Source organism: Cheilinus undulatus, linkage group 7, assembly GCF_018320785.1.
Source record: "Cheilinus undulatus linkage group 7, ASM1832078v1, whole genome shotgun sequence".
Lineage (NCBI taxonomy): Eukaryota > Metazoa > Chordata > Actinopteri > Labriformes > Labridae > Cheilinus > Cheilinus undulatus.
Window position 1 is genome coordinate 23,979,677 of NC_054871.1, and position 27,978 is coordinate 24,007,654.

The 27,978-nt window shown below is 39.2% G+C and overlaps 1 protein-coding gene across 2 annotated transcripts in view; it reads right to left on the reverse strand.

Annotated features, from left to right (window-relative positions):
• negr1 (neuronal growth regulator 1) overlaps positions 1 to 27,978 on the reverse strand; it is a 238,307-nt gene that overhangs the window by 27,326 nt on the left and 183,003 nt on the right. The window contains exon 7 of one of the 2 annotated variants that reach the window (XM_041791271.1): positions 12,808 to 12,849. The exons of the other annotated variant lie outside the window; for it this stretch is intronic. Coding sequence (XP_041647205.1) covers positions 12,808 to 12,849 — 42 coding nt within the window. The remainder of the gene's footprint in view (positions 1 to 12,807; positions 12,850 to 27,978) is intronic. 2 annotated transcript variants of the gene reach the window in all.

The following is a 27,978-nucleotide window of genomic DNA, read 5'->3' on the forward strand; positions in this document are numbered from 1 at the left end:
AATCCATGGTAGCATGAATCTGAATATGAAGGTGCAAGAAGCCTTATGCTATAAAGGAGGAGGCCGGGGTGAAGGAGGTGAGCATTGCCACCAGCAGCGTAAATGCTAGCAAGGATTAGTGAGGAGTAAGTCATATTTAAATATACAACATTGTGTTGAGAAAAAGAGCTGTGATTGGGAGCTGTATGACAACTGTGCCATGCATTAACTAATGCTAGGCTTCATTATATCGTGGTATAAAAAAAATAAAAGAGATTTAAATGCATATTCAGGGGTTGCAACCCCCTTCTTCCCCTAAAATAAGCCTGTGATGGCATATGAAAGTCATGTCTGAGCATAGGATGACAGGTAAATGTTTTTGCAAGTCTTTCTGTGTTCACTTCTTTAAAACTGCACCTATAGTTCTGTTTCACTCCTCATTTGCTGAGGTGTGTCAAACTGCGACTGAAAACACCATATTTCCTGATGTAGGCCTTGACCACAGGCCACGTCTTTGAGTCATCATGGACTTAAAATCAGTTGCTGCAGTGCTGGGCTTAGGAGAAACCATCCTGAGTCAAGCTCATATTAAAGCCCTGGACAGGCCGATGGAGACGCTGTATAAAACAAACACTTGCTTCATGTTGCTGTTATTACAGACATCAAACTTCTGGAAGGGGAGAACACATCTGTCACCTTATTACTGAACTTCACATTGATCACACAGATACAAATTGGCAATATTTGATTTGTTATCCGATTGCTCTTTTAGTGTCAGAGTGAGACATTCTGCTGACTGGACTTGGACTGGGACACTGTTTGTCACATATAATTTTGTTACTTCAACGACAGCTGACAGGATTACAGTTCACTGCCCACCACTAGGTGGAGGGGTGTGTCGCAAAAAAAGTTTATTGAAGAAACAGCCTTAGATAAGAAGATATAAGATGAACCACTCAGTCCATGGGGGGCAAAATAAAACAGTGAAGTGGTAGTGGTGAAATCGTTTCCCTGATATGGGACAACCCTAACCTTGCAAAGCAGATAGATATGCCTGAAATATCGTCAAGTTCTAATAAAACTGGTGCTTTAGCAGCATCCACGCTAATCTCTTCCACCATAAAAGCACCAGCCACTTGATGCTGCTTGCTTACGTCATGACTCTGCTGGCCCGAAAGTACTGCCCCTCGTAGCTGATTGGTCCTGTCACTTTCTAACCAGGCCCAAAAGGTTCAGATGGAAGCTTTGCAAGATGGATTCGCCAGTGAAAAACACAGAAACAGGCATATCCATCTGCTTTGCATGGTAAAAAAAAAAAGAACTACATTATCCTAAAGTGTAACAGAGGCATCCCTGATTGGAAGAGCCCACTGACACATGTAATTACAGCTATCAGCTGTTACTACCAGATGTGACGATCATAAAAAAGGGCGGTTACTATTGAGCCTCCCGATTAGCACATAAAAAAATCAATTGCAGTAGCCAGGTTTTCAACCAATAGAGGGCAACTACTATGACATTTCTGACATGATATGGATAGAACTACTTCGTGCTACAATGTTGAAATTTGGATCACTTTAAAAAACAATATCACTAAATACCCATAGATTTTAAGCTGAATGAGTGGTAATGGTGTTTAGTTACTCTTTAAAAATACTTAGAGAAGCACGGGTTTCCAAACTGGTCTTTTCTAAAATGTCATTATGTGTAGCAACTATCATGCTCTAAAAGAAAAGTTTGACTTACATGCATTCACCATGTTTGTGCTATCCAGTTTAAAAACTTGATCTTGTGTTGCACATTTAAATGTTTATTGTTAGGTGCAAATGATCAAAAACAGATGCAACTCCAATGGATTTGTGTCAGTTTGTTTTGTTTTGCAACACTGCACATCAATTTTAATTTCTGAAGCATATCTTAAGTGTTTCCTAATTAATGAACCAAAACAATTAAAGGATCAGGAGAAACCACTTTGTTTGAGAGCACCCTTCCCAGCAGAGTAAAACACAAAATCAGTTTCATTTTCAGTATCTTTAACATTGAACCAATCAGTGTTAGCATTCAGGGCACTGAAATAAAAATCCCAGCAGTCACAGTTAAAGAGAACCTAACCCATAATGACTAATATCACACAAACAACTGAGTACCAATCAGCCAAATAGCAAAAATAACACTTTCTCTGATTCATACTCATTAAACAGAATTATGCAGAGGAAGCAGAAGATCATAAGGCAATCATGTTGTTTGTTACTAGGGTATCAGAAATAATGGCTTCCATTAACAGAAAACATATGCTGTTATAGTGTGGTAATGCAAAATTTGTCACTGTTTAACAATTAAATGAACTCGGGAAACAGTGGCACACTTGGTGTTTTGGAGGATCACGCTATAGAGCTCTGGAGGGCTATGAAATAAAATAATTGGTTGTTTTTTTAGATGTATCCTGCAAATGAAGAGCATTATGAGGGGTTATGCACATGTAGTCACAAGAGGCTTTTGTTACTGTACATTAGATAAAATATCTTTAAGCACAGGAGAAAATATCCTTAGCACAGTCTTTAGGCTTTCACATTTGAATGGGAAAGCTTGCAGGCAGACTAAAAAACATTGTCCATTTACATTGTCCTGGGATCTAGGGGTCAAGTATGATAAATGACATGCCATCTGCTTATCAGGCCCTTCCAGGGATGATTGGGTGAGTTAGCACTGGGTAAAAATGAAGGTCAGCATATCACCTAAAAACAAAGTGTATACAGGACAGAAGTCGAGGTGGCGGGGGAAAGGCGAGGGGCAGGCTAGTGTGTCTCTTGATCTCGCCACCATATGACTGATAAGGCTGGTAGAAAACGCACTGCCAAAAAGGATTATCTGCAGGGAGCTCAGTGTGTCTAACACCAGGCATGCTGGGTAAAAAAGGAAGGAAAAGCTATTTACTGTCAAGACTGTAGGAGCAGTTTAACACTGTATCGAGACCTCTAAGAGATATACATAACCAAGCCTACTAAGACAAGAACCAAATGTAAGCTTATCAGTGGGAGATGCGCCGTCCTGCTGAATATTTCATAAGTGCAGTGTATTTATACAGCCATTAGCCTGGGGTGACTCATAGACCCGACAAGTCTGTAGTTACATTGGTGGCTACTGTATATTGTAAGTGGCACTTGATGCGGCTCAACTTCAGCACTTGTGGCTTGTGCTTCAGGCTACAGAAGTGGAACAGCAGAGTGTACATTTGCATTGTTAACGCCTCTCTTTTAAGTCACTGCTGGGCAACACAGAAATCAAACATTTTCTCTCTTGGTTTAGCTCATGATGAAGCCATTGTGCTTGAGATCAAAGCAACTGCAAAACACACTGCCTCAGTATGTTTTTTTGTGTACTGCAGGATTGGTTGTGGTGGTGGTCGCTTGCAGAAGCCTGAGCCTTCTTTTAAGTCAAGTAATAGGAAAAAAGGAAAAATAAAAAACCTCCTTCTGGTTCCTGCTTCTCCTATAGTGTCACACTGCTTATCTCTTAAGCTGGAACAAACAGCACCATATGGGATGGGAAGCGAGTTTGACATAAAAAGGAGAAGTAGAGTAGAGGAGATGCAGATAGTGTTACGTAATGGCTGATGTTTGCTGATTGACACTGATTCTTGTGATTGATTGCGATTGGGGTGAAACAGAGGACAACTAGATCCATGCAGCATGCTTCAATGACATCCAAGAAATCCAATATCAATCTCAAAGTATCAGAACGCTGATACTTAGCTTTCCCTGCACAATGTCAGAAATAATCCTGATGGAAATTAAGGACATGCTGTGGCAGCAGAAACATATTACTGGGCCTTGAAGCCAAAGATACCTTTAATGTTCTTTTATTTTTTTCCTTTAATGGGTTTTTTATATATTTTAGCCTTTCCTGGGCTTGTAATTCGGGATGACCTGGTTTCAGGTTTTTCAACTATAATATCACCTCCATGAAGCATAAGCTTTTGCACGTTTCACTATACAATTATTTAAAGGTACAGTGTGTAAAATTAGGAATATTATCTACATCTAACAGTCCAGTTCTAAAATTAGCACAAAAAGTAAGGAAATTTGTGTTTGGTAGAGTATTTCTCTGTTGTAACAATGCTTCTTGGCAATAAATCTTATACTGTTGTAAAGCATGTTTATTTCTCTTTTAGATGGTGCCACACTTGTGAGGAACATTCATTTGTGGGATGAGCAGCAGAGCTGAGTGTGTCAGTTGTGCCCATTCAATTTTGCTAAAATCTTCTCTGCCATATCAAACTGCTTATTTGGCTGTTTGCTATTAACTCTTGTTATGATCTTCTGGTACCCACAGGTGCATGACAGTCAGGTGCTTGATTGACATCTGATTTTCAGCACCTATGAGCATGGCCCTGCTATAGTGGTCAGTATCTGCTCCAAGAATCAGCATGCCATGTTTGACTGATATCGATAGGACCCCTGTGATTTGAGCTAAGCTGGTACTCTCAAAAACCAAGTTGCAGCAGTATTTGTAGTGAGCCCTAGTACCATCTTCAAACTTAAGTCCTCTCCATGTAACGGGGGATGTCAGAGACAGGCCCAGAAGTGGTCATCCCAAGAAAATGACACCCCAAGATTCACAATCAAGGCTTGCAGGCAATTTTGGCTGTTGGCTCTCTGCCCAGACATTTGGAACAGACTGCACACAACCAATCTCCGGTCTCATAGGGCTGCCAGGAGGCCTGCCTAACTGCCCTTCACCGTCGGGCCTGTTTGCGCTGGTGTTGGCAACACATGCATTAGAACCTGAACATGAATTTTATGCTCAGCGATGACTTCAGATTCTGCCTACAGCAATTGGATAGTAGAAGACAATAAAAACACTATGCTGAGTGCAGCACCGATGCAGTAACATCTTTTAGAGGAGGCAGTGTGATAGTGTGGGCGGCATTGCCCCCACTGGAAAAATGAGGCGTGCCATCATTGGAGGCAATCTCAATGCAGAGAGAAATGGAGATGAGATTCTGCAACCAGTGGCGATCTCATATCTCCACAGTCTTGGACCAAATTCTGTCCTCCAAGATGACAACACTCGCCCCACAGAGCAGAGTTTATCACAGACTACCTCCAGAATTTGGGAGAGGAGAGGATGGAATGGCCTGCCAGCAGTCCTGACCTCAACCTTAATGAACACTTGTGGGATCAGCTTGGACTTGCTGTTCGTGCCAACACAACCATGCTGACTTGCAACAAATGCTGGTTGAAGAATGGGATGTCATCCCACAGCAGTGTGTGACCAGGCTGGTGACCTGCATGAGAAGGAGATGCCAGACTGTGTATGGCTGTGTATGGTTCTTCCACACACTACTGAGGCTCCTGTTTGTTACATCAATAAATTGTTAAATTGCTTTTTCTTAATTAAAAATATACATATAGTATTAACATTTATGGCTTTCTATTTTAGAGCGATAAGCCCAGAGTGCAGAATATGAAAAATAATCTGAAGTGATTTAGCAAATACAAGAGTGAGTTTCTCCAATTCACAGGCTCTGATGTTGGGGCTTTTATGTTGAAATATGCCTAGAAAAAGAGTTTTTGTTTGATGTGACACCATATTGACAACATCCCAGCAGACACCGTAAAGATGCTGTTTGAAACAAAAAGGAACACAGTGAATCTTAAACTCAGTACGACTTCTACACAAGCTGATTGCAACCGATATTCAAGTTCCTCATCCACAATGCAGAGCCTCTGTTGAAGTGGGTTAAGATCTGAAAACTTTTGTTTTAAAATGTTACTGCAAAGTGTTACTGTTTCGTAACTTTTAATTCCCACTGAAGCTATACAAAAAAAAAAAAACCTGTGATAAAAAAGTCTAAAGGTGATCAAAATTTGATGAACATGGCTAAAGATGTTTAATGCATTATGGCTAAAGTTAGAAATTTTGAAACTTTTTTCCTCTCTGGAAAAGAGTGACAAAATCACAAAAGTAACACATTACATGGATTCAAGGACAAACTCAATGTGAGTCTGAGCCTTTTCTAGTAGTATTTAGTTCAATATTTAGAAAATGACAGCCAAGAGAGAGACCATTAATTTAAAACTTTAGAGAAAAAAAATCTGAGCTGTTTATTTACTAAGAGGGCCTTGCATGGTGTAATATCAACAAAATGTGCCTTAGGGCCCAACTTATACCAACATCAGATAAAGTACAACCTAACCTTGTTTAAAGTTGCATTCCAAAGAAGACATTACCCTGATTTCAGACATAAATTAGTCAGCTCTCCTTTGATTAAAGAAGCTTTGCGTGCACACTGAAATAATTTGATTAACACAGCTCCCTGGGCCTTGGGGAGCTGAGTGAGTGACTTTTGAATTTTGGACGACTTGGAGAGAATACTTAATAAGGTAGATTATCTCTTTGATGTTGCGCTCTGGACCTCGAATAAAGAGAGATATATGACCTGCCCTCGCTCTAAATCAATCAGGAAATTGTCTTCATTAGGCTGGTGACACTTTGAATTTTATAACGTCTTTATACAGAAACTAGTTTGACTTCTTTTTCCACTAAAAGGATTGGAACAAGAAAGAAATGCATCGTCCATGACTATAAGCCAACAGCTCTTAAAGGTCGCTCTATCGTGGATTTTTTTATAACATAAACACAGAATTAGCAAGAGGAATTAACCTTTAGTGGCTCATTACCCTCCTCTCCCTGGCTCTTATTACTTAATACTAGGTCAGGGGCAGGCTTTGATAGATGCCTCATATGTCTCTTCAAAGAGGACAGCATTACAGTTATATATCTTTTAAAATAGCTGTGTGTCTATCAGATTTCGGAAAAAAGAAATAACCATGCAAACTGAGAAAATAAGTGCTATGAACAGTAAAAAAGGAGCAATCATCTTCTCTTAGCTCCACTCAGGCTGCTTGAAATTTGTTTGGTTGGGAGTTAACATGACACCTGGGAATCAGAGAGTCACACAGATTATGTATAATGCATGTAATATTCCTTGAACCAGTAGAACTGTACACTGAGCTTCGCAAAGACAAGAAATTGGGCTCAGAACAGTGTTAAGAACATTGTTTTTTCTACTGTCAAGTGATTTACGGGAATGAACAGACGTGAAAGCCGGTGGGAGCAGAAGCTATTATCGCAGATCTACATTTCTTTGGTATGACAGCCGTGGCATCGAGCCAGCTGCTACACAGCACCGCTGCTGTGCTTTATGTTTAGGTAAAAATATACAAATCCATATGCTTAAGATGAAATGGGCTTAAGATCTTCATTTTCAACAAAGTGTGGTATATTACCATTTTAAACACAGGTGATGTAAACTTTGATGCACCATGGATACAATATCCTGTCAGGTAGAGAAAACAGATGGTTCTATTTTTGTTTTTATGACAAGTGTGAAGAAAAATGATTGACAGTAATGAGCTTAGATGGAGTGGATAGGGTTGTTTTGACCCCAAGAGATGAAATTCAAGTGTCAGAGGGCTAAGATATTGGTACTGTATAGAATGATAATATTTATTTATGTTTTACTTTGACATAACAATCACATTGACTAGTTCAGTCCTTGGAGTACATACAGTCATGTGCATAAGTTTCGGGCATGTAGGCCACTAAGGATTCATCACAGAGCCCAATGTGCCACAACCCGGGGCCTTTAGGACATCCACAACACAACCAGGGACTTGTGGCAACCCTACTATCCACCTGGATGATACCCTTGGCCATGCTTGTTTGCCACATCCACCCCTTATTGTGCTCTAAAGGTGCTGAAGTTGTCATTTTTTCAATAGATTGTTTTCCCATGCTCCTGGCAATATGCAAGGACACCCAGAGTGGGACTGAGGTTGTGTCACTCTTTCACACCCGATGGTACCTCAGGCAGCTTACTCACCAGATCTAGTAGCCTCAATTTTTGGACAAAACATACCTGAATTTTATGCAGAGTATTGGATTTGGAAATCAGCTTCAGTTAGCCCTCAAAGTCCCCGTAAAGGGACCAAAATCTGTTTAGGTTTGTCGTATGACACACCACTGTGTTATGAACCACCAGGCAAAATTTCAGTCATGAAAACTATCTCTACATTTTTAAAATTAAGCTTCAAAATCATAAAAAATATGGTGTGGGCATGCTGGTTGAATGCACCAAAGCCACACCCACTCACGAGAAATACGATCCTCTCAAATAAAATAAGTAAAAGCTACAACCTCAATGGATGAATAATCTGTCTGCTACTCTGGACCTTCAGCTCTCAGCCGCCAGAGAAAAAAAGCTATAAAGTCTCAGTTTCATTTTCTCATCATGTATTTAACACTTTAGATATTCAGAATATTTCATTTTCGGAGTAATGTGAAGTTATGTCTGCCTCCCATTCATGAGGCGTCTTTGTTGTTAAGTTGCTGCTGAAAACACTCCATTCTCCTGATGTTGCTCTTCAGGAAATACGTCTTCAATGATGATTAGCATTGGAGGCTCTTATTGTGACAGATTTGGTGAGAACAGAACATGTCTATCATCGGATACTTAGACTTTTGCATAGCAACACTAACAGCAGGAGGGACTGAATTGTTGCTTCTTTGAGAGAGACAATGCCACAGCCCAACTCTTTTAATCATCCAGGACTAAATACAAGTGAATTATGGATTAAAACACACATTCAGCAGGCAAGATGCTTGTTCCTGATAGACCTGGTTCAAGTGAAAATAGACAAGTGCTCCAGCAATTAGCTTGCCCCTGGTGCCAAAACAGAGGCAAAGTCCATTTTCTGGCTCAAATCTCTCTGTTTTGATACTTTTAATGACCCATTTTTAGGCATTTTAGTCGCACATAAAACCTACAGTGTGCCTTTGATTGATTTTTTTGGTGGCCAGGGCAGGTTTAAACTCCCTTTACGTACTCAGGCAATGAACCCTTCACTTTTTGAACTAACCTTAAGTTTCCAAATATCACCTGTATGTGACACTGCAAAGACCCAAAAGTGCTTCTTGTCTTTTGTCTTCATGTACATTAAGATTTTTACTGTTGCTGCTACCACTGATTGTGATCATTTGAATTTAAAACGAACAGTATACAATGGATTGATGATTGTTCTGTGGATGTAGACAAAGACTACTGTTAAAGCCTATATTCTTCACTGTTTAGTCACCAGTGGGTCTGTATGTGGGAGATGAGAGCTGAGACTATGACAGGTCTGGCTGAGTGGGAGTAGGTGGGTGGGTGGGGGGTCACAGCTGGCCTAGGCTGTGGTCACAGTGGCTGTTGCTAATGTCTGATGGGGACAAGAGAATGCCTGAAGCATACCGTCTTGCTCTTTGCTGGGATGAGATGGTGGTTATGCAGTCCATCTGCCAGGGTTCACCATGGAGCTTGTGGGAGGGGATTATTCAGGACTGCATTCATCATGCCCATCATCATCCTCCTCTCTGAGACTGCTTCCAGACTGTGCAGTTTCAGCCTTGACAACAGAGCTGGTCTTATTGAACAAATTTACTGCCATCAGCAGCCTCAGTGCTACCTCCTAAACACATTACCGTCAAGAGGAGTTCATTGGCCACCACTGCTACAACAGCCTGTTGCACAAGCTTAGCACTCTCAAGTTTAGTTGTTAAGAGCCTTAAGTGGTCATTGACAACCAGAGCTCTTTTTGTCAGTAACGCAGACTATTCAGGGTTCCAGCTCCTTCACTTCAGTGGATACAGTACTGTTTGTGAAGGTTTCAGGTTTTTAAATGCTGCTACATCAGCACTAATTTGATGATTCAGTATTACCTTAGTTATACAGAGCTTACACAGAAAGTCTTACACAGGATTCATATCTGAATAATCCAAAGAGCCTAAAATGCATACAACTGTTAATTGTTGAATCTCATTCAGCTGGATCCCAGTCAACCAGATGGTTTTACAGCAACACCACTGATTAGGTGAACTACATTTCCCATAGTCAGAGTATCACATTAATCTGAGTACCACACGGATGACAACCCACATTTTAACTGCACTTTTTAATTTTTTAACTTAACTTTCTGAGCCCTAAGCTATTTTTTAAGCTTGACAGAAAACTCTGTGGTGCAAAGTCAAGCTCTAGACATCCTTTATTCAGAACAATTTAGACCTTAGAAACATGTTTGCTGCAGTAATGTCATTTGATTTTTTTTTTTTTTTTTCATTTATGGGAATAACGGAAATTGAAACTCAAAGATTTTTATGTGTGACACAGTAAACAATTATTACAAATTACAATTACATTTTTTGCACAAATTTGTTCTCCCATCTCTTGGGGAGAGTGAAAAATATTAACATATTTAAAAAAAAAAGTCTTTGTGCTTCTTTGTATTGGGTCTATTTGTGCCATCATTCTGCATCTCCTGTCCGTAGTAACACAAAAGACCACATCACAGTCTCTCTGTCTCTGTATTTATATATATATATATATATATATATAATTTTTTTTTTTACAATTATTGTTGTTGTTGGTATAATGTGTGAGGTTACATGAGGCTGTACTAAACCACCCAGCCCCTCTTACGAAAAAGCAAAAAAACAAAACAAAAAAAAAAAATACAAAAATGAATTGAATTTAAATGTATTCCAAACAAATTTATTTGAACTACTACTAAAAAATAAATATCAACATTGTCAAAAAAACGGGCTTGAAATCCATGTCTATAATGCTCTTTAATGAACCGGTGGTGGCTGAGCTGTTAGTGTATAGTAGGAAGAACGTGGTACGACAGTTTTCCAAAGTAGTAAACGGAAATAAAGTGGTATGTGGGCTGTCGAGGGTTAAGCTCACGTATGACAACTCACTCGAAGTGAAAAGAGGCCAAATATCAAAGCATGATATTAATCTGCAAAGAGGAACGAAGGCGGGTGGCGCTAGCTTTCAATGCTAGCCATGCTGTAGAGAGTATTATCAGGCTACCATCACATCCACTCTTCTTTGTGTTCTCTCATCTTTAGACTAGTTTTGACTATTCTAAATATAGATTTACATTTAATCGACTAGGTAATTAAAAATACTCTCCCCAAGTCAAAAGGAGGTATTATTTATCATTTAAATAGGATCTGATTAATGTACATTTTAACACTTTAGTCCTTTTAAACTGATTCTCTTTTCTCATAGTTAGGTTAAATCAAACCACAAAGACTTATCATGCCTGTAAACACTGTTTGCTTTGAGTAATTAGAATTCATTTTGCCATTTTCCTTTGATAAATGGGCTGAACACAAACTGCAAGTAATGTGGGGGTTGATCAGTTTTTCCACTTCATTTCACCTGATTTGCACAGCTTAGACAAGATTTTCATTCCTTTTTGGGGAGCAAATCATTCCCAAACTCATTCACAGGAGAGGTAAAAGCAGCTGATAACCTTTTTAAAATAAATGTGGTTACACAACAGTTAGTACAAAGTTATTTGCAGGGATCTAAAACAATTCCCATTGCCAAGCCACTCAGTGAATGTGCAATCAAAAAATTAACTTCAAATACAACTTGGAACAAACAATAACAGAGGGATGCTGAGTGAGTTTATCTCCATGATTGAAACCATTGGTGTTCCTTTGGACCATGAAATTGTCATTTGTTATGCACGCGTTACATCAAATGAGAGTTCAGGGCCATGCCAGGACGGCTTGTCACTGCTGAGCTTATTTTAACTGGTTATCTGACAGAATCTCCATGGATAATTACATTTGGCTCAGATAGACAGGTAGAGAGCTCAGGTGAGAATGTGCTAATCTGAGACTGTGTCTGGATAAAACGCCGGAGGACAACGATGGCGTCAGCGCACGCTGCTGGGTTTAAAAAAAGAACACAAAAATGCAAATTCATCTTGCAATATGAATCCTCTATAGTGATGCACGTGCAGGTGAACGTGTCTGAATATATTGTGATTTCACGTCATGTTTTCTGTGTTTGGACTGTATTGGGCAACGATAATGTAACCAGCATGAGAGATTACATTCTGCCTCTTGCTTAAAACCATTAGAGAGAGAGAAAAGACGGCTAGGCCGAGAGGATTACTCTTGGCTGGAATGTGGAAGTGGCAGAATAGGGAGGAGGAGGAGGAGGAAGAAGGAAGGGGCAACACTGACAGTATAGCAACGACAACAGCCCCAGCAGAAGATCGGGTTAAAGAGGGTGGCAGAACGCCAGCTGATTGTTCTAGAAAGAGAAAAGAACAGAGAGAGAAAAGAGGAAGAAAAAAGAGAGAGGGATATAGGAAGATTACGACGGAGAGAAGGAAAGGGAGACATAAAGGGAGTGATAAAAGTACAAAGAAAGCAGAGATTCCATCTTGCAACAACAAACCAAGGGGGCCTTTGCCACCAAGCAGCTTCCTGTCTTTTGATGTATACTGCATTTAAGGTAGCACTGAGGAGCGAGAGAGTGGTGGTGTTGTTGGTGAGAGAGGCAGAAAGAGAAGAAGCCATCATCAGCATAATGAAAAGCATCAGACCCAGGGGTCTGTGAAAGAGCCACTTTGATGACACTACTGTTTGCTCCACATGGTGGCGGTGGCGGAGGCGGGGTTGTAATGAAAGGAAGGAGGGCAGGCGAGCGGGCGGGATGACACAGGCTGCAGGAGGTACGTGTAGCCAGGCTTAAGAACCCAAAATTAAGGAAAAAAAAGAAAAAAAAAGAATGCAAGCTAAAGTAATAAAAGGACAAACAATGAAGCTGTTCACCCAGCAGGCATCGCAGCCAGCCAAATTGAAATAAATCAAGATGGAGAAGATTTCAGCTCAGGTTAGTATGAGGCAGCGGACCTCTCTGCTGATTTTTTTTTTTTTTTTTTTTTTTTTTTGGTGTACAGCATGGTGACATATACTGACCTGGGCTTGAGACAGCACTAGTGGTGGTGGGTTCAATAATTGCTACAGGGGGGAGGAGAGGAGTGGGGGGGGAGGGAGGGAGAGGGAGGGAGGGGGAGGGAAAGAGGACATTCATGTATTATTAACAGAATGGAGACGTAAAAATAAAAAATAAAAGTGCATGCAAGGACAAAAGGACAGGGGGTGGAGACAAATCCTCTCCATGCATTAAGGACAGATGTCTCTGTGGCAAGATGCAACCTCCACATGCTCATAGACGACATGTTTTATCCCCTCCACTCGCCTGGGATTTGCACGGTTTACTGCTAATACCAAAAAATGAGGAGAACCAGGGAGTCGAGGCTGCTCGGAAGCCCAAGGGGGTTTCGTGATTGGAGGGAAACTTTCATTATACTTCTGATAAACAAATGCCTGTTTCTTCATTTTGTTTGTGGGTTGTGTGAGCAGGTCGATGAGTGAATATAAAAAAGAGGGACATTTTTGTGTACCTTTCATCCCTCTGAGGAGGGAACTCAGAGTCTCAATCTGATTACCTTATGAACGCATTTCGGGCTGAGCCACTGGTGGCATTTGGGAGATGGAGTAATGTGAGATCCACAAATGTTCAGTCCAGTGAGTCAAAGTGTGAGAGAGCACTGAAGGATGGCAGCCAACTCATCTTCAATGCTTAAGATCTTACTTTTGAAGTGCATGTATTAAATGTCAGAAAAAGAAAATCTCAGTCAGTCACGGCTGTGCAAAAGATTTTTTTCAACAACATTAAGATACCTCACCATACAATACCAGATGATACCATACCCACACCCCCCATGACCGTCCTTCCCTGAAACTACTAAATCAACATTATCACAAGAATGCATACAAAGTCTTTGCAATTTGTAATTTAGTCAGTGACAGAGCCATGTAAAAGGAGCAATTCTAGCTTATAATTAAGTCATTAATAAGGACATCATACCAATACTACCACAGACCAGTGTAATTATTTAGTAAAACTATTATCTGGAAAAAGGGACCTAAATGATCATTGTTTTTAAAGAAATATTCCTTCTTGTAATATTAATTAATATTAATATTAATATTACTAATATTTGATTGCACCTGCGATCTGATTTTAAAAAAGGAAGTTTGACATTCATTAATTCACAATTGGAACTTTATAGAGAAACTTACAAACTAAACAAAGACAGAAGTTGACATAAGGCCTTGATTTACAGCAGAAACTTGATGAGAGTTTCTTTACAGGAAGTGTGTGTGTCAGTCAACAGGATAGGAAGAGAGAGGCACAGCGAGTGGACACTGCACACTTATTAATTGATCACTGATGGCATCTATCTCCAAAAATAGATATATCTAGGGTTGATTCACTGATGCATTACCTTGATTATATTTATCATGCAAACACCAGCCTGATGTGCAGAGAGGGAGAGAAAAACACTCAAAGCCAGGCCCCCCCACATACAGTATGGCAAGACCCTACTCGCCATGCATGGTCTGCATATAGGGAGGCGCTGGCCTGTACTATCAGCCAAGAATTAGTCGAGACATAGGTGTGGAACAGGTCACTGGAACAAAGCTGAACTTCCTCCTTTAGGGTCTGTTACCAGCATCTACTGTTGCTAGATTCGAAAAGTTGAGTCATGCTTCTCTCTGCAGTATCAGGTCTGTTTTGAGTAGCTCACTATTTTCATTAAAGCAATGAAAAATGACTATAAAATAAAATAAAATGTCAAGGAATTATGTCCCAGTATCAGCAGCAGCTGTAGACAAAGACTTTACAGCCTTGAAAAGATGAATCAGATCAGTACTTCCTCCATCATTGCTCCAAGGGCTTTGCTGTTGATAAAGCTGATATCAAAAGTCCTGCCTCTTCTTGATTGTGACTGGTCAGCGAGAGAGAAGTGACGCTGATAAGCTTAGCATTGTTCCAAAAAATTGAATGAGAACAATGTGACAAAAAATGACTGACACTGCGAATGTTTAAATTTTGATGTACAGGAGTACATTTGCTTTGTCTTGATAATGAGCATTGCCAGCAGATAACAATGGCGGCTGTGGACACAGGCGTTGATCTGATAAGTTTAGGGATGCACATTGTTCTCTGCATGATATTTGTGTCGGCAGATAAAAATGAATTATTGGTATTGGCACATATGAAAAAAGGAGCTTTAGGCTGTACATCAGCTTAAGTATTTTCCTTTTCATCATCATTTCTTACATTCTAAAGTTTACTATTAGAATTTATTAATTTGTTCATCCTCAAACTTAAAATTGTGTGTTTTAAGGGCTGAAGTGTAAAGACTGAACTACATATATATTTCGGTTCAATATCGGTATTAGCTAAAATTAATTTGTAAATATTGGCAGATCATACCGGCAAATCCAACATTGTGCATCCCTAGATAAGCTTTCAATTTTTAAACACATTTTTAGCCACTTTGATAACTAATAAATTACTTAACATCAAAATTCTTCCATGTTTACTTCCTTGTTTTCTTTCTGTTCAAAGACAATTATTTGAATACCGTTTAATAAGAAGACATTTAAAGATGTCATTGTCATAACTAGGGATGTCATGATCAGGTTTATTTGGGGCTGATACAGATCACTGATCACCCATGACTGAAAGCGGCAAATCACTAATACTGTTAGTCAGTCTTCTTAGCTTTGTAATGTGCTAGAACCTCAAACAGTTGGAAGGGTAACCTGATAAATGAGCACAAAAGCCCTTCTTTTTCAGCCAACAACAAGCATTTGCCTATTTTGTTCAACAGAGCATTACAAAATCTCACTAAGACCAATGCAATACGCATCCTACAGTAGGGACAACTGAATCACACAAGATGATGATTAGTTCATTACATGAGTTAATTTATGTTTATAAATTACAACACATTTATCAACAGGCTAAATTAATAATCCTAATTAATAGGGTAAACAGTCCAATTAGTATAAATGAAAGGCACTAAGTCTCATAACATTAATTCGGTTACATTATGCAACTGGTGCAGTTATTTTACATCAACAAGAAAAAAGTCATTTTCAACTCGAATGAAGTGAATTTACTTTAATTTCTTGGCAACAAAAAAGTGTATTTTTTCTGATTACATTTGAACAAATCATGTTTTATTGTATTGACGATTGATTGATGTTTTATGTCCTCTCCCCTCAAATTTATTTTTACTGAGCTGACCTTAAAGATATCATATCATAATGTGACATCATCTCACCTCATTTAGTTTGCCAACTAGCTTTTATCCTGACAGTTTTAACATGGATTTATGGAGTTTAACCAAAATTTGCACAAAACACTATACAAACATACATATATATATACATATATATATATATATATATATATATATATATATACATTTTTTTCATAGCAGGACTGAAAAGTCTAGGGGGTGTTATGCCGGCGGGTTCAAGTATATGACTGACCACCTGCAGCACAGCAGCAAACAAGTAAACCAAGTTTTTTTTCAAGCTGACGGTTGAAGGTGCTGCATTTCTGTTTGATTCGATTCATAATCCTTATACGCTTGTTATTGGCTGACAGCCAAACCGCATACACAGTGCTTCTATCAGACACAAACACCGTAGTGTTAACCAAAGGTGATCAGATCACTCCAGGCATAATTTTGATGAAAATGTGCTGATAATGATTGCTTCCTGATCAATCAGGGCATCTTTAACCTTAACCCGTAAAAAACTGACTGGCAGTTGTCAGCATTTTCTCAAAATTTTAGGCAAACAGCTCAATCAAAGTGAAACTGTCATTGAAAATAAACATAACTGTCTGCTGCAGGCTTTTTATGAATGAGTATGTGATCCCATTGCCTGCTCCTTAGATTTTTTACTTTCCAAAGCTCTACTAAACCCCATACTGTGCCGTTTTAAACATTTTAAACCAGTTTGGTATAAAGATATCCACATAATGTAAACATTACTGCCGGTTTGATGTGAAGTGTAAGACAGATAAAATAAATAACATTCTGTTTGATAAACAAGCACTTAATTGAAGATAAGCTGTGACCAGCTCAGTGCAGTGACTCAGTCGGGGAGCAGAATCTGGGCTGTGTGGCCGAGTAAAGCTGTTTCTCACCAAGAGAACTCAGCTCAAAGTGATGCAGTGGTTGTTCTTAAAAGGGTTTTTTCCATCTGTGCCACATACACAGTGATACTTGCTCTTGCAGCTATAAAACTTTACTTCTCACAAAGGTATAAACAATCTTCTTTGAGAATTTCATGGCGGAGGAGGAGCTTATCTGTCACAAGGGAAACTACAGCAGCTGGGATTACATGTTACACACATTCTCACACACACACACAAAAAGAAACCGCTTTATGTTCCTGCTGTGAGCTGCTGAATCTAGGCCATGCAGTAGTGCAGAAGCCTACTTAGATTCTCCGTTTTAATCCATTTACATGGGAACTCAATATGACCGCTTCAATTGCAGGGCAAAAGGGTGCACTGTCCTCTACTCTATGCTCTCCATCTGTGGTCTCCTGTGTTGCTTTATTTAAGCTCTCTAACAAGTGTGTCATCACTGTGAATGTACTCCGAACAGGCTCCTGTTATGCCCACAACAATAACACATTTGCTTTCATTTGATTTCATCTTTCTTTTTGAAGGGATATTGTGCTGGAATCAGTTTTCATACATGAAATTATATGCTTTTTCCTCAGCATACTAGTGAGGAAATGGTCGAATTCAGCTTTTCTTTCACAAATGTCTCTGTATTAAGTCCTCCTGCGGGAGCAGATATGTGAAGACAGTTTCTTTTTTAAGTTCTTTCTTCAAACACGCGGGCGGGTGCTATCTGATTAATACTGGAGCAGGAACTCAGCAGTGAATCATTTCAGGAGTTCTCAGACACTCGTCCGTTACTGTGGAACATATCTTTTGACATGCAATCTCTCCCCCATGGCTCCAAACTGACTCGGCCTCTTTCTCTCCTTCAGCAGAGCAGCACATGATTTCATGCACTGTGTACGGAAGTCAACCTGGTGCAAGGCCTGCACACTTGCAAGATTGTCTTTGTTCTTTGCAGATGGAAAATGTGAAATTTATGGGACATGATTTGTTGGAGAAAGTGTGTGAGAAGAGTTTAGCTTGCCACATGCATAATGAGATAAAACCTGAGGCTGAATCTGAGGTAAGGGCTTGGACAGACATCTACTGCACATTATGTCTTGCTTGACTTTAATGTTCAGAGTAATGGTTTTAGAATAAAGTAACAGATGACATCACATCACCCCAATTTTAGCGTCTTTACACTGGCTCCCTGTTAGTTTTAGAATTGATTTTAAGATTTAACTCATGACTTTTAAAGCACTAAAGGGTCTGGTTCCAAGCTAGATATCAGAATTATTAACCCCATATGAGCCATCCCACACCCTTGGATCCTCGGATGGGGGTCTCCTGATTGTTCCAAAGTTGAGCTTTAAAACTTTGGATCGACCTGCCAGAGGAGATAAGGCATGCAGAATCAGTCCACTCAACCCTTTTGATGCTTGTATAAATGTAGTGTTTTACCTTCCTTATACTAAGGCTCTAACTTTTATTTTTCCTTTATCATTTTGGCTCTCTCAATGTTTTTAGTACCTATCGCTTCTCTTCAAATTTCTTCTAAAAACTTTGGTCCTTTGATGTAGTTAAATTTCTAAGCTCTTGTAGTGTCAGGATGTCCTAGTTCATTCAATATCATAAGATGTCTTAGATCATTTGATGTCGCAGAATGTCTAAATACTTTTGATGTCATAGGATGTCTTAGTTTTTGCAATGTGGTAGGATGTTTTAGTTCTTGTGATGTGGTAGGATGTTTTAGTTCTTGTGATGTTGTAGGATGTCGTAGTTCTTGTGATGTTGTAGGATGTTTTAGTTCTTGTGATGTTGTAGGATGTCTTAGTTCTTGTGATGTCATAGGATGTCTTAGTTTTTGCAATATCTTAGTTCTTGTGATGTGGTAGGATGTTTTAGTTCTTGTGATGTTGTAGGATGTCTTAGTTCTTGTGATGTTGTAGGATGTCTTAGTTCTTGTGATGTTGTATGATGTCTTAGTTCTTGTGATGTTGTAGGATGTCTTAGTTCTTGTGATGTTGTAGGATGTCTTAGTTCTGGTGATATTGTAGCATGTGTTGGTTCTTGAGATGTCTCAGTTCAGGTTATATCTGTGGATGTCTTAGATCTTGTGATATCATGGGATGTCTTAGTTCTTGTGATGTTGTAGGATGTCGTAGTTCTTGTGATGTTGTAGGATGTCGTAGTTCTTGTGATGTTGTAGGATGTCTTAGTTCTTGTGATGTTGTAGGATGTCGTAGTTCTTGTGATGTTGTAGGATGTCTTAGTTCTTGTGATGTTGTAGGATGTCGTAGTTCTTGTGATGTTGTAGGATGTCGTAGTTCTTGTGATGTTGTAGGATGTCTTAGTTCTTGTGATGTTGTAGGATGTCTTAGTTCTTGTGATGTTGTAGGATGTCGTAGTTCTTGTGATGTTGTAGGATGTCTTAGTTCTTGTGATGTTGTAGGATGTCTTAGTTCTGGTGATATTGTAGCATGTGTTGGTTCTTGAGATGTCTCAGTTCAGGTTATATCTGTGGATGTCTTAGATCTTGTGATATCATGGGATGTCTTAGTTCTTGTGATGTTGTAGGATGTCGTAGTTCTTGTGATGTTGTAGGATGTCGTAGTTCTTGTGATGTTGTAGGATGTCGTAGTTCTTTTGATGTTGTAGGATGTCGTAGTTCTTGTGATGTTGTAGGATGTCGTAGTTCTTGTGATGTTGTAGGATGTCGTAGTTCTTGTGATGTAGCATGTGTTGGTTCTTGAGATGTCTAAGTTCAGGTGATATCTGTGGATGTCTTAGATCTTGTGATATCATAGGATGTCTTTGTTCTTGTAATGTCTTTGAATGTGTTTGTTCTTGTGATGTCTTTTTGTGTCTTAGTTCCTATGATGTCTGGGGAGTTTGTAGTTCTGAAGATTTTTATGTTATCTTGGTAATAATGTTTGGGTTTCACAAGTAGTTTGGGTTTGATTTTTTTTTAGGTTCTTTCACCTCGAGTCTTTTGATGTCTTTGATGTTGTTTTGCTATCTTTATCTCTTATTTGTGTTTAGCTGTTTTGTTTTTCTGCATGTCAAAGCACTTTGTTATCCTGGTTTTTAAAATGTCTATACAAATAAAGTTATTAACAATTCTATTATTTTTATTATCATTATTATCATTATTACTATTATTATTTAAAAGGACAAAGAAGTGGACACAAAAAGCCAAAGATCCCAAAGAATTATGCAGCTGACTCATGCAGCAGTAAAATGGTATGAGAGATATTCAATATTCAGACAGTCTGCTCCTAAATGATGGTTTTTGTCTAAAGATAAAAATGCAGCATCTTGTAGATTACATGCTGAGTCAGAAATATTGATTAAACAATCTCTTAAAGAGATAGGATATTGCCATTTTAAGCTAAAGTGAGGCAGAAATCTTTCCCTGCTCTCATTGAAGAAAAATAAAAGAAGAATGGTCTGAAAAACTTATCAGTGATGGCCACTGAAGGTGTCCAATTCATCTTTGCTGCTCCATTTAAGCACATTATTAAGTTATTGTGCATGCAGGGTAACATTCCTTGTGTTAAACTCTTCTTAAATATTCTGATGATGTTGGAATAGAGTGCTAAAGACTGTGTTAATTTGTGAGCCAGATAATTGGTTAGTCATCCTATGGCATTTTAATGCTGCCTAGAAAACATATCATCATCTTGTGGGCATCCGCTGGGCTCAGTCATCCAGGGATGAAGGTTCCTCGCAGTGCAGCCAGCCTCCTACAGAGGGGTGGGTGGGGCGTGGGTAGGGTATCAAGTCTGCTGCCTGTTGGGCTGCAGGATGAACACACTGCTGCATCAACTATTTCTCCACCATAGAGCGACTGGGAGATTTTAATGTTTTTTTCTGATTGCCTAAATATGCTAATTGAGACGTTGAAATGATAGGTAAATTGTGTAACTCTGTAAGGGTGCTTTGGAGAAAATAAAGGACCCTGCATCCTTACTATATTCAATTTGCTTGGCTTATTTGGATATGAGAGTGCTTGGAAATTAAAATGCCTAAAAGCCATTTAAAAAGATTCTGAAAACAGCTTAGTGTGGCTAGGGTTAAACCATCTACTTTTACGACAAATGCTGAGAAAATCACACGAGAAGTACAACACGACTTCACACAATACAGCTAAAACACAAACCACTGGCACCCTCTCATGGTATTATTTCCCTGCATTTGAAGTTGTTATCATACACCCACATTTCAGATTTCACCTTTAGCTCCCATTTCCCTTCATCTCTGCGACATGACTCAGGTACAACCGCACAATGAGAGAACAAACAGCATCATCAACAACAATGGCAGATGAGGAGACGTGTTGAAATGACACCTACACATGCAGTGATTGATAAGCATGACAAACAAACACGACGTTCATTAACCAAACTATCTGGCAGTGTCTCTCTCTTGCCCGAGGATGGCTGAGCAGTGATGGAGAAGGAGAGAGAGTAACTCCTTTCCTCCCCCCATCAGTCTCCTCCGATTACTGCTCATGTTGGGGAGGAGAAGGAGGGGAGAGGAGAGAAGAAAGGAGGAAATGAAGGCAGAGGTATAGGCAGAGAAAATCTCCTCCAGGGCTAAGCCGAGGTGGGCTGGGGGGATAAGAGCTTGACCAATTAAGCTGGAGGACTCCTCAGAAAATTGGAGTGAACTGCCTCAGTCTTTTCATCCAAGTTTGCTTCCATCTCGCACATGAAATAGGAAGTTGAAATAGGTATTGCCAGTTGGGCGATTGTTATACCTCAGCTAAAATCACAAGGCGTGGGAGAGTGTGTGGTGTACATGCAGTGTATGTGTAAGCTCAAGGAGAGAGTGTCAGAAACACATCCTGCACTGACGTTTTGGTAGGCTGCTTTTAAATTATAGTTACGCTTCTTCTTATTCAGCAAAGTCATCCATGTACCTCCATTAAGAGAATAATGTTATATTATAGGTGGGTCAGCAGTAGCCTCAGGAGAACACTTAGGTTTCACCTTTAAATCAAACTTACACAACTACTAAAAAGCCATTATATTCCATCAAGATGAGATATGCGTTCCTGACTTGTTTAAGTTATGAAAAAATATGCATGACTCTACTTCAAAACCACTTTGAATTAGTTTAAATCAAGCAGAGATGGGATATTTTTTTATAGAATGGTTTGGAGAATCTGAAGACACGTTCAAAATAGCATTTTTGTTTTCTTAAACGACCTTGAAAAGCACAAACTTGATACCTCAGCAGGGTAAAGCATTTCAAAATGTGTCTAATTAAAGAAAAATTACATTATTGAAAAATTATTGCAGAATGTAAAGCCCACGTTAGCATGTTTTGTGTCTTTGTTCAGTGGGAGCGATGCACTCTTTATCAATGAGTAGTTTATCAAAGATTATCACTGCCTGTTTCATGTGTGGGGAATGTAAGTATTTATCTTCAGAATCTCCTGACACTGTTTGGGCTGCTGAAGTGTCAGCAGTTTTGTTTTTACATTTTCTTTAATTTTTATACCCCTTTTTAATCTTAACTCTTCCTCTATACAAGATTTACTCAACTGAAAAAAACAACCTGTCCTTCACGATAACTGCTGTGTGGGTAAAGAGCTTTTTTTTGTTGCTTGTTTACACAGATGCTCATGTTTTACTGTAGTTGCTCATCAGCTTTTACAAGCAAACTAAATTCCTCATGCTGCCTGCTAAATGTAATATAGTAACATTTGCAAAGCAAGCATAAATGATTCATAAAATCGTGGACATCATCATATGAACTAAAACTGATGATGCTGACTGTAACATCTGCCCACATAACTGACTACTGGGCTCAGTTTATGGCAAAGAATCAAATGCATAATTCCTGTCAAAAAATAGAGTAAACAGGGGTTTTCCTGGCTGAAATTGAGGCAGAGGTGGTACCATTTTAATCATGCACATAGCAAACTTTCTAGACAGTCTAGGGACGTGCTCCCCCAGAAGTAAAATATGTTCATTTTAGAGTTAAATACATCAATCTAATGCAGTTTGAGAGCAAAATTAAGAGGTTATATCTATGAACAATGCTTTTTTCTTCAAACAATTCTAGTACTCAAGTCAGAGATTCACCAATTCAAGTTTGATTGCCCAATTCAATTCCTAACTATTTCCTAACCTCCTGATAAAGGTTTTGGATGACACCAGCTTTTGTCCTTGAAAACTGCTATTAACATCAGAAAGCTTCACACACCCTTTTGGATTTTTACTCAAACTAGTTTTCACCAGGAACTTCGCATCACCCCCTTTATTTCTTTTAACCTTTATCCCCTAATTCATGTTAGAATTGTTGTTTTTTTATATTTGTTATGAAATTATCTATTAGTTATCTTATTTAACAAATTAGGAGGAGGATAAAAATCGGTGTATCCGTCTTTGTTAAATATAACTCTTTGATATTTAAAGTCAGAGAACTGATAGGATTCCTGCAGCTGCAGCTTCTAACTGGAGGAAATATGGGATATCAAACAAAAAACCTACAATCACGGACTTTTTGGTTCAGCTGTTGCTTCACATTGCTTACCCTCTCTCCCTCTCTCTGTCTCATTAAACAGGTTTAAGGTAGTTTGATTATCTGCTATTCAGATAGATCTATATTTACCTGATTGGGAGTCAAGCTTTGTAATCACATGAAATCTAATCAAATAAATGTAGTACTCTAACCAGTCTGCATGTTCATGGAGTAGAGTGGAGCACTGTGCACTATGCTCTGTGTGTGTTATTTGGCTCACACACAGAGCATAGCATTCGTCTACATTGTGTTTGTCTGATGCATTCTGATGTATGGAAGAAACTTTAGGAAACTCGTGGTTCTCTCCTTCCTCTTTGGCAGCGACTCTCTGTGCACTGTTGCTGATACAGCGCTGCCACATTGGCATAAGACTGAAATATCAGTTAAAAATGACATCCATCTAGTGCAATGCTTGTCAGAAAATAACAGCTTACATGACGTCAGGGGTATGAGAGCTGCAGGAGGCACGGAATTTGCTGGAGGCAGCCTCCTCATAATATGATATGCAGGAAAACCCCTGGTTAAAGAATAAAAAAAATCCTACACAGCAAAAGCTGGAATGTAGAAATCTCAGTGTTAAACATTTCAGTATTAATTTAAAGCACCAAAGTGTAATTTTAACCTTATTCTGAGTTAAATGGCTTTCAGTGTTGGAATAGGACAGTGCTGATGCATGTGTTTATAAGTCACCTGTTGTACAGTAATCACTGCTGGTGGATTGTTGTTTAAGACACTTCTGCACCATGAGTGAAGTTATCCAGTGTGTTACTGACTTCCCAAATGTGGCATGGGGTGGTCGGCAGGAAAGGGTGGTGGGCTGATTCTCATCAAGAGATGTTTCCCAACTCTGCACTCTTTACTCCATCCTTACAAGAAAACACCTGACTCTGCCACAGGTGTCCAACATAAAATGGCAATATTTAGTAACTATGAGAAGTACATGGCTATGTGTGAATAATAAAACTGTAAAAACTTTGGATTTACACCTTAAGTCAAAGGAAATCCTTATTTAAGCAACATTCACATTTTTTGTAATTAAAAAGATAAATATGTACACTTTACAGTGTTAGTATGAGGATATCATTTAAGAAATAAAAAACAATACACAGAGAATATATTTCTGATGCTACAAAGATGTTCTGAGCTAAAGTAACACTGGCTAGTGTGAAGAAGAGTCACTTAACTAGTGCCAACTCTCCAAAAAGAGTTCAGTCCCATAGTGTGGACCCATATAGACGATGTAAAAGCATTAACTCTGACAGTGTTGATTTGAGCATGCAGGTTTTGCTGTGTACCACAGTAGAAAGGCCCTATCTCACTCCTGTTGTATGAGTTTGACATTTTTCTGTGCTAAAGATATGATAAATGGACCAAACTTCCTCCATTCACTTCTGCTATTCTGCTTTGATTTTGAACGCCACCATCAAAATATTATTACATTGTAATTGTCTGAGAAAGCTCATACGTCATTAATCACAATGACTTTGTTGTTGTTATAGCAAGTATGGAGAGATAGCATGATTAAATCTGAGTGAGAACAAATCGCAGCACAAACTACGCTCTTTTGCAGTTTAAATCAATTACATAAACATCTATGATGCACTAAAGCTCTTCAAAGATATCTTTGTGCCACTAGTCAAGTCTATTATCAAGTTCAAGTCATTACACCTCTGTGACTTAACAATTGTTGGGAAAAACAAGCAATTGTGACAAGTTCTTTCTAGCACTATTATTTGTTCAATCTCTGATCATAGTGGGTATTGTGTTGTGCAGAAAAAAAAGATTATGTCTACAAGCTTTGTGTAGACACCAAACACATGCAGAGTAATCCAACAAGTAGTGAGGTTGAATGCTTTTTTTCTGCTCCAAAAAACCCAGTTAGTGTTTTTTTTTTACCACAGCTTTAAACACAGCGCTTAAAGTGCTTCTTAACTGGGAGAGATCACAATCCCTGACAAATGGTTTAACAGCACAAAAACCCCACATGCTTTAACACGACTGGAACAATCGAATCCCAACAACCACGACAGCATACAGTGAGGAAACGGCCAGGCGACTCTTGTTCTCAAAAATGCAGGAATTAGTCAGAGCCTGCAGTGTAAATGTGTACACAAAGCCAGGATGCTAATTCTGTGTTTCATCCTGGTTTTATTTGAAACAGAAAGCAGACTAGCTGTCTGCCAATGAAGGCGAATGTGTTTAGTTTTCCTGGGAGAAGCTGCAGCACAGTCACAGTTCATCTCATCATGTTTTCCTTTCGACTTATTTAGAGTGACTCTGTTAGGTAAGGAAAAAGGAGCTGCGCTGCTGAAGGATAAGGAACTTTCAACTTCACAAACTTGACAAGAAGCTAATGACGCTGAGGCCTGAATGCTAAGTATTGAGCTTTTTTTTTCCCAGCTGCTGTACTTCAAGTAGTCTCTTTGAACAACCATGGCCCTTATTTGACCTACGGAAAGCATGCAATTACAAATGCACGACGTGCTGGACGGAACTAAAGTTACTACTGTATATGCATTAATGCTCAGCTCTTTTGCTGCAAACCACCCACATTGTGTTGCTGCTTAAAATTCACCTCAATGTATGATGCTCTATCAAATATGCATGCCCCTTTCCCCTTTCCCATCCTGCTCGTCAATAGCTATCGACTGGTTCTAAAATAGCAATCCAAAGTCACCCATGGTAAAATCCAACCTCTGGGTTTTGTTCTTTGCGTCAACATGGCGGTGAGAGTGCACAGCAGTGATTGCTTGCCTTTTCTCATTAAGAGTGACAGCAGAATTGGCCTCTTCTCCATTAAGGGAGATCATGAGAGAGAGACAGAGGTGGGGGGGGGGGGTGTGTTTCATATGTGTGAGAGAGTGAGTGATAAAGAAGAAGAATGAGAGACAAGAGGGGTAGGGGGAGGACAAAAGACTGAGAGAGTAAGAGGGAGATAAGAGAATCAGAGAGACAAAGCCACGGTAGAAAGACAGACAAAGAGATAAAGAGAGGGAATGATGAGAGGGAAAAAGAGAGAGAAGTTGGGGGTGGCAGCACAGGAAGCTGCCTCCTCTGACTGTTCTGAGGGTTTCTTTGCCGCTCTGCCTTTGAGGCCTCGCTAGTGTCACATTAAGATCATCCATTTTGAGGATCTGAGACAAGCCTTTGATGTTCTTTGTGCATACACAAACAGGAGAGCCGAGCGCTCCTTTGACAATTGCCAACTCTACAGAAATATCTTTTTTGTGTTTAGAATCTCTGGCCTGCTAGGGACAATGTTATCATCAGAGGGTGCAGCGCAAACTGATGAATTATTTAACTCACCTGTTCATATTTCATCACAGAATACATTAAAATGAATTTATTTTTCATCCACACTCACTCCAAAACGTTGAGGGAAATATGTTCCCCAACCCCTCACTGTCATTGCTTTTCTTTGCTGCCTGGCAGGTACAGCGAGAAATGCCTCACAGTGAAAGAATATCAAGCACCTACCAACAAGTACAGTACATGGCTCAGAAAAAAGTGGAAAGCACTTCCTCATTCAGGAGGGAAAAGTGTCGCAAAATACCAGAAATTCAGCTGTAACCCTGGTAGTGCAGCAAAACCAAGAGGCCTTGTGTTTTTTTTTTTTTTTTTTTTTTTTGTCTGTTAATTGACCATTTGGCCACCGAATCCATCAGTGGGAAAAAGCTTCAAGGCATTTTAAGCCACTTAAATCTTTTTTGATCCTTTCTGTATTTGGAGTTTGCCTTATATATCATGCCTTTAAAGCTTTTATGATCTACAAAAAGATAAAAATCTATTTAAATCATGAATCAAGCCTGTTTCTGTGGTGGAAAACCCTGAATATTGCTTGGCTAGGCTCCAGTCACTAAACTTAACAACCAGAATCAGATACCTTTCTATCATATATAATGTAGCTCTACCACTACAGTGTTGTCTTCTGTTGCCAACATGTAGGACTGTACTACTGCTCCAGGCATGTCTCTGTGTGTTTTGGAATATGCATCCCATCTTCACTTGTTCTATGTGTGTTCCCTCATTGTCCAAAACATTCTACTTTAATGTGGATGAACAGATGCTCCTCCAATTGGGCATGGGGTCCATCCTCCCAAAATAGGAGAGTATACAGTACATCCATCAGCTACCTCCATATCCTTATTCCTAAGCACCAATGAGGAGTTAAAACAGGACATACATTCTGCAATGTCAAGCCAATCCACTTTGAGTTGCACCATTCAATTAGCTTTAATTAAGCTTATTCAAATTAGCTCTATGTTCGAACCCCATATAGATACACATGAAGCTTTCTGTTAATACTCTGTGTTTATTTCATCTCTATTTTGTCCATTCTTTCAAAGCTTACAGATACTGACCAAACATTGTAATGCCACCACTGCCTGTGGGGGCAGTGTTAAGCAATGTAGCCATCAGTTCAACCAGAGTAGCAAAACACAGTGAAAAAGAATACTTAAAAAAAATGAACTGTACTCCAACTCTCTGAGGAAATATTGCCGAATATTGTGGGAGTTGTTAAAAAACAAAGCATATAACATTAGTTCAGGCTGGTCACAAAG